At 35.6% G+C, this 8,338-nt stretch overlaps 1 protein-coding gene across 1 annotated transcript; it reads right to left on the bottom strand.

The window, feature by feature from the left end:
- Nucleotides 1-3,902: 3,902 nt before the first annotated feature.
- Nucleotides 3,903-7,792, bottom strand: LOC137295524 (cilia- and flagella-associated protein HOATZ-like). Its single transcript, XM_067826897.1, has 4 exons — nucleotides 7,553-7,792; nucleotides 7,019-7,057; nucleotides 6,209-6,339; nucleotides 3,903-5,410 (listed from the first exon to the last, which is right to left on the bottom strand). The coding sequence occupies exons 1-4, from the start codon at nucleotides 7,788-7,790 to the stop codon at nucleotides 5,246-5,248; spliced, it is 573 nt and encodes a 190-aa protein (XP_067682998.1). The 5' UTR covers nucleotides 7,791-7,792; the 3' UTR covers nucleotides 3,903-5,245.
- Between the last annotated feature and the right edge of the window lie 546 nt (nucleotides 7,793-8,338).

Raw genomic sequence — 8,338 nt, 5'->3', positions numbered from 1 at the left:
CTGGACATACCACAGTTTACTATCATGATCATTTTGTTGAATCTCAGTTACATACACTACTCAAAATAAGTTAAAGATTTTTTGTGCATTTAACTATAATCAATAGTCAGTGTGGCATGGCTTAACTGGTTTGCTATTGTTAGAACAAGTCCGATTTACTAAACTCATGACAAGACATATTTTTTTAAAATTTAGAGGGTGGTGGTTCAGAGTCATATTTGGTATATGGCAAGTACATATCATCACCAGGACAGTCATCTCATATTTGATATATGACAAGTATATGTCATTACCAGGACAGTCATCTCATATTTGATATATGACAAGTATATATCATCACCAGGACAGTTATCTCATATTTGATATATGGCAAGTATATATCATCACCAGGACAGTTATCTCATATTTGATATATGGCAAGTATATATCATCACCAGGACAGTTATCTCATATTTGATATATGGCAAGTACATATCATCACCAGGACAGTCATCTCATATTGTTTATGGAGTTGTTTTATTAGGTTTGGCTTTAACTAGGGCTTTTGCTATTACTGCTGTGTAAGATATCAGTGGCATATAAGTGGAATCCTTACTACAAGATGTTATTTATTTGCCAGTTGTTTTATGTTTGTGTATCTTAGACAATATTTATGTTATCAGTATTAAATAACAGAAGAATTTACTGTCTCAGTCAGACTTGTGCAGAATGTCCGGTCTTTTGCTGGATGATGTTGGCTATTGTTTGTATTTTGTGGCAGAAGTAATTGTTGATCTTTTCCCAAAGATTACCGCCATCTTCCGAAATACAACATGCTCGTCTCCCCTTGGATTCTGCAGCAAACAAGCAGGTTTTGTGTGTATAAATTTTTCTTCCACATTTTTCTCATGGTCTTTCATGAAAATTTTATCTGTTTATTTGGGATGTGTCATATATCTCAAGTATATAGACATTATACCAGTACTTGTTTTGTGAAGCCAAAGATAGTTATGAGTGGACACATTCCTATAATCATCTAGTCTGTGTATTTTAGAAACTACATCAGCAGTGTCGTTTTACAAAAGTAGCATCTGATACCACCATCACTGTTAAATTCATTAAGCTGTTTGGATTTATTTTACGACTGTATCACAATTTGATGATACCCCAACTTTACCATCATTATTTTATAGAACATGCTTCCTAATTGTTTTTTAAATTTGTTCATGACCACTTCCTGTCTTTTCCTATAAATGGCCAGTCCCTAATTTTATATATATTTTTCTATATTATATTACTAAACAGGACTCTGATTTAGTCATGAAAAGAGGTTTGTGTTCTGCATGAAGCCTTTTGCATGCTGTGGTATGTGCTAATCTGTTTGACAAGTTCTTTGTTTGAACTTCATGAACAGAGCTTCATGTAAAATCCAACGATAGTTTTGTTCAACATTTCAAACAACACTGTCAAGTGGTGGTTTTACCAGTGATGGAGGGTGGTTGTGCAAGACTGTGAAGTATTAACAGTCATAAATACCATATACTCAGAATGAATACTGGTAGCACATTTAACACCACAACATATTTCCTAGTCTTTTTGTTGTTTACCTGTATATTAACTTTGTTTACATAGAGAATCATTTACAGCAAGCTGTGATCGGCATTTCAAGTGATTTGAGCAATTTATCATAGAAATGCCTTCATTTCAACTATCTCAAAGCCAACATTACTTCATTACAGCCCTCTAAAGGCTAACAGTGGACTGCTGCTATCTATTGTTATGTGATTTCATGTTATAAACTTGTGATCCCTGTCTCATGTTTGCTATTTTTAAATGAATTACCTTTTTAATGAATTACCTTGATTCACTTCTGCTGTGTCCTGTTGTGTTCTTTAGCTTTAAATTTCCAGCCATTGTGGCCTGACAAATGTTATCTTTATATTTCACATTATATATCATGAGCCTAGCAAGATTGTATACGTTGACAGACAGTAGTTGTAGTACAAGTGCTGTGTTGCACAAGTGTATGTTTTCAAACACAGGTCTACCCCATCCTTGATAATCTCCACCATACCCTGGCTTCATCTATGGCTTGGCCTGAAAAGTTTATAACCTCCCTTTACTGGCTCAGCATTCTCATAGCAGTCAGTGAGCTTAGCTGCTGTCACAACCGAGCTTGCCAGAGTCAACAAAGATTGCAGGCTGAGAAGGTTTGTTTGCAATGCGACTCAGATTTGGGGGAAATCATCATCCATACAAATTGTCAATTCCAAACCTTAAAAAAAAAATATATGAGGAACTCCTTCCACATTTTCAGAGTTCCCCTGCATGATTTGTGTTGCCATAAGAGCAGCCATAGATGTGTCCAGGGTAAAGTGGAGATTTATGAGAATGTAGACCCTGGAGATCTCGAGGATGAGTCTAACCCTACTTGATCTTTATCAGTTGAAGCAAACCTCATAATTGACAAAATACATTATTGTCATCATTGATCCTTGATCAGGATTAGCAGACTGAGCAGTTTTGTTGAGTATCTTTGGCATATGTTTTTGTTGATACTGCTGTTTTAACTACAATTGTTTGTGTGTAATATGGACAACACTTAGACGTATGCCAGTGACCTTTGTTCCAGGAAATTACCTATTGCAGAATAACATATGTTTATAATGTTTCTTTCAACGATTAGTTTTTGTTTTTCTGAGTGCATATTGCACTGTTTGTATGACTTGCCAAATTTTATAGACATTTATTTATTAAATCACAGAAGTACAAAATATTGTATTGTATTTTGTGTTGTTTTAAGTTCCATGTGGTGTACCATTGCAAAGTGGCCAGACAAATAATTGTTATTGAATACGGAAGACTATTACCATGGTATCAAATTTTGTCAACCATAGCCCGAAGTTTAAGTTGTTGCTTTGATAATCAGACATAGATTTTATTAAATCCATGCAAAATCTCACAGTGCGCATACCCATGGTACAGAAAACACACACACACCGATATAAGTATAGGCCAACTATGTTTGGGGACATGAAAGATTGAATCAGGTGATCAGCTGAGGTGACCTTAAATCAGTTTGTAATGGAATTCTGTAATAACAGAGTGATGGAGTGAATGAGTGAGTTTGGTTTTTCACCGTTATATCAATATTCCAGCAATATTACTGCAGGGGACACCAGACATGGGCTTCATATATTGTACCCATGTCAGGAAACAAACCCAGTTCCACAGAGTGGCAAGCAAATGTTTTAACCACTAGTCTAACCATTTCTTATTAGAAATGAAATTGGTGATGCAAGAAATGCTGTTCATAATGAATATCTTGAGAGCATGAAACAGAACATGTGAAATCTTGCCGAGAAAAGGAGAGGTGAGTTTGGTTTAATGCTACATTGAGCAGTATTTCAGTATGAAATCAATACAGACTGAAGCAGTTTTTCTTTTGGTAACATGAAACCAAAATCAAGCAGATAGTTCACAGGTAATGGGTGAATAACTCAAAAGCATGTGATCAGATCTGGTGCTTCCTGTATTTTGCACTGCACATTTATCAAGGGAAGTCAATTACTCAACTATCAATAGTCACGTATACTATCAAGTCATGCATCGATAGTGTTTGGTTTCAACCATTGATTAACTGCTATCAGAGACTCAACAACTGCAATCCAATGATAGTTTGAAGCATCTTTACAGGCCTAGTAGTTTGGTTGTGGTTAATGTGAGAAGAAAACCTGCGAGTGATGCAGGGCTCAGTGTGGTGTAAGGGAGACAACTCTGGACTCAGAACACAGGAACATGCAGTGTGATCAGAGAGGGATGGGCCTCAGTCTAGGGATCGTGATTTACAAAGGTTTCTCCACAGTGGAGGCCATTCTTAGTAGAGAGGCAGCAGTTGTCTCAGAACTAGGAACAAGACAAAACAGTTTAAATAGTTTAATATTAAACATTCTGCCAGCCACTTTCACACAATGAGGTAAACATCCATACACAACAAACTGTCATGATATCAGAGTTTGATATGCTTCCTATATACATATACTGTCAGCATATCAAACAACTGATATCAGTATATACAATATATAAATACCTTGTACAGACCTCTTTCATGAATCGTTGCTATAACATCATCATCAAACATCTATACCTAATGAACATAGCATTTAACAAATCTAAAACACCGGAAAACAAATAGTTTTGAAAAATCAAATATGCATATTTATCTAAAAGTTGACTGCTAAACAGAATTTAACAAACTTACATGGCATTCTCTGTCTGATACTTTCACTAAATGGTAAAGAAAGAATTTTTATTCCAATTTCTTTGACAGTAACCACAATAAAGTAAATAGATAGGTTTTCCTGCCATTTCTAAAACCCAACGACATACAAAGTAACTTCACTTTAATTTTGTATCACTGCAGAGTGCCACTCTCCTCTAGCCTTTACACACATATACATGGTGTCTTGAGTCCTTACAGCTACACCAATTTATTTTCCATGTGTTACATTGCTTCTTATTGGTCTAATACAACAATAAGGCAGTGAGTGAAGCAGTACACCAGCTGACCTTCATGTCACATTGTTAGATCATGTCCATACAACAATATTTAGGAAGCTTCATGTATGTTTACTTATGCAACAAAGGCACTTTAAGTGAAAAATTCACAATATACATCAAACTCAAGTTTGAAAGTGTGAACATTCCAACAAATCACCACCAACACTAATTTCAGTTGTCAAACTGTTGTCGAGAAATAGGGTCGGTCTCTATTCTCACCAACTTTCCCATAATAACGTTTGGTGTTGTCAAATTTGTGTTGTTCAGAAACAACCAATCGCAGTCAACAAAATTGTCGTGACCACACTGATTGGTTTGACAACATATGCTTGACGTGTGAAAACGCAATTATGACAACTTTTAAAATTTTCACATGTTGTCAAAGTTTGTCGTGTGAAGGTCACTTTATATTACACAAAGCATTATGTGCTGCAAAAACTTTCTCTTTCTAAATACAGCTATGAGTCATTTGCTATGATAATTGGTGTTTGTGATAATAATCACTTAATTTATAATGTGAATCATACCAGTAACGAAAAATGATGATGCCAAAGTTGTTATCACAATTGTTTGACTATAATATGATACACCATAGAATCAAGTAAGCCATGTCATCTATCAAGATTATCGTGCCAGATTTTACAGGAATTGATCTGATACAGTATTATTTTCCATCTGTCTGTTGCCATGGCAATGATAGTTTGTTTCAGTCAGAGTCGGAGGCATGGCCTTTACTCTTGTCAAAGTCATCAAGATCTTGCATCAATTTGCCTACATCCTCTTCCTGTTCTTCATCATCACTCATCTTGAACACTGTCTGTTCTCGTCTCCGCGACTGAGATGATACATGGTTCCGAGAGATTTCCTCTTTCTGAAAGTATGTTGAGAAATGTTTTTCAGTAACATCCATTCATTACTTTTGTTCAAAGCTGGGTTTGGTCACATATGGGATAAAATAATAAACAATGTCTTTATTTTCTAAACATATTTCTGAAAGTCAAATACAGTTTAATTGGCATACAAACTAAAATAGCAATCAGTAGTCACTAATAGGTCAAAGGTTTTCTTTTCAAATCATTTTTCCATTGATTAAGTACCATGGCAGTTGGCCTGCTTGAGTATGAAACAAAGACTTATATTTTCATCTAAGGATGAAATTACATGTACAGACATACAACATATAACAATACTAAGACCTTTTAGCATTTATGATAATTGATATCAACAATTCAGTGTTAAATGTACAATCAGTTATCCACAAGACCTCCCTTTCGGTCTCTGCTTTGTAAAACAGATAAAAGTTTGGTCATAAACACAACAATCATGGACTCCAAGCACACTGACATTTCCATTTGGGAAAAGTCAAAGTTGTAAGTATGCCACAACTCATAAATTAGAATCTCTTAATGCTGTCCAATCAGCAGTCACATAAGCCCTGGGCTGTTGACTGTCAGACAATACACAATCTGAGGACCCATTTGCAACAGATGGGCACTGCTGCAGATCACATTTTCTGATAAAATGATGCAGCATTTCGCTTTTCGTCACCTGTATTGTTCCCTGGATGTTAGGAGAAGGATATGTGTCTGTTTTCTATAGAATGCACACTACTTCCATTGTGAGATTCAGTTTAACATCTGCCAAGTTATTTGGTTTAGCAATTTTTCACCTTCATCCTCTCTTTCCGCCTGCGACTGAGTGTCTCACGGTCTTCATCACGTGCTGAAGCCAGACGCCTTAAACGCTCATACTCCTCAATGTTCTCCATGGTTCGTGCTTGGTTGAGAAAGTCTTGTACAACTGTTCAAGAAATATACATGTTTGTCAGTTTCTTTAAACGGATAAGTGTTGCTAAGTAAAACAAATACTAACATTCTTTCCTGTCTAATTCCATTCATTCAAACACTGCTGCAATCACTTATGTAGAGATTAATGCTTGAACAAGTAAATGCACCATTCCATTCATCTTCACCTCAGACTTTTAATCTCTCATTACCATGGTACCTGGTTACATAGCATAACATGCAAAATAAAGCTTAGGGATATCTATACCAGTGAAAACTGAAATGGGGTAACCAAGTATTATGCACAATGTACATATATGTATATACATGTATGTGCCATATACGTATATGCATACAGAGATCCTGTTCTAGCACTGAGGTATCAACATTTCATTGTGTTCTTTTGTTATAAATATTAAATCATAAATTTAAATCAAACACACATTTGAGGCTGCTAAACAATTGCAATTTTTGGGAGGTCCACGTACAAGCTATTTCTCATTCTATACTAATATATACAGATACAACTCTCAGACTGCACATGCATGGCTGGTATAAAATGTCTGCAATAAGATTTCCACACTGTCTCCGACTTAATCCTACGCTTGCATAACACAGAATCACTGCACATTATCAAACTTCCAACCACAGATCATGTCAGAAGGTGATATTTGAAGATGAAACAAGAAACTCACCTAATGGTTGCATGTGTGCCCTGTGTCCTCGGTTTACTCCTACAACAAAATCACATACATGTGAAACAGGAGTCAACAGAATAGCGATGAAGCAATACTTGATCTTATCTGTCATTGTAGAACCAGATAATGAGGGTATGTTTACCCACAGGATATTTGTTACGTATTGTTTGTTACAGACATGAAAGAATGATGTACTCTTTAAATCTGATAAAATATGTGAAACTAAGGACAACCAGTTTCAGTAGTCTACATTGTTTCAAATATCTTGACAAATGTAGAGTTTTTCAAATCTTACAAATCTAGTACTGTCCTTGTATTTACACAAACTGATCGGAAACTGGTTGGATTTCTAAGAGGTAGGAAATTAGGTTTCTTTTGGTACATTGATTATTTTTTGGATTTCTTAAATTTCCCGTTTCAACTGGTAACGATGGCCAAATGGGTCCGAGAAATGGTTATCAATCAGCCAATGGCTGATTAATTGCCAGCATACAAGTCATTGTCACGAAACATCAAAAAATAATATCTTGCCTTGATACGCTGACGGTGCCTTCTTCAAGCGTTGTTTGATGTCACTTGACACTAATCGGGACTCCATAGGCGGTAACAATTGCAGAGACTGCCAAAATGTTTTAGCATATGCTATATCTTCTGGCAATGAATTAGAAAAAGTCACTCTTTCCTCGCCTTTCGTACAGTCGACAAGTTTCAACGCCATGTTTGTTGTCATAAACAACCAGTTAAGGGAGGTAACTTGGTTGTATGGCATGATTTCACGTAACTTGCACGCCACTAAAAAAAACGTAAAAGCACACTACCCTGCTTATATTATGTACATGTATATCTATTTCATACTATGATCAATCCATAGAGGTAAAAATGTCTAAGTTATTCAAAATTAAATGTCACATTTCACTTATCAGTTTTAATGACTGACATCTATAAGTATAAATGTTAGCATATGAACAGTATTTTGACAACAGTAGTTCTTTTTCCAGTTCCATCAAACAACATAAGTTTCCAGTTAATTTTATTTTTGTTGACTTCCGCAATTTGTATTATGCCAGGTAAAATGTTGTAGCATTATGAACAATCCATGTAAAATACGATTTTTGCGACTCTTTATTGCATAAGTGTTACAAAATGTACTGTGCAGTGAAGGACCTCTTTGATGTGCTGAGATAAGTGTACGTTTGACTGAGGTTGGAAAAAACACCTGAAATGAGCTCCACATATTGTACCCATGTTAGATAAATAATTGTTTTGTCATAAAAAATCTGTTCCTTTTCACTTGTGGATATACACAGAATGTGGCCC

The sequence above is a fragment of the Haliotis asinina genome, chromosome 9 (assembly GCF_037392515.1).
Source record: "Haliotis asinina isolate JCU_RB_2024 chromosome 9, JCU_Hal_asi_v2, whole genome shotgun sequence".
In the NCBI taxonomy this organism is placed as follows: domain Eukaryota; kingdom Metazoa; phylum Mollusca; class Gastropoda; order Lepetellida; family Haliotidae; genus Haliotis; species Haliotis asinina.
This window is presented reverse-complemented; position numbering and strand designations above follow the sequence as displayed.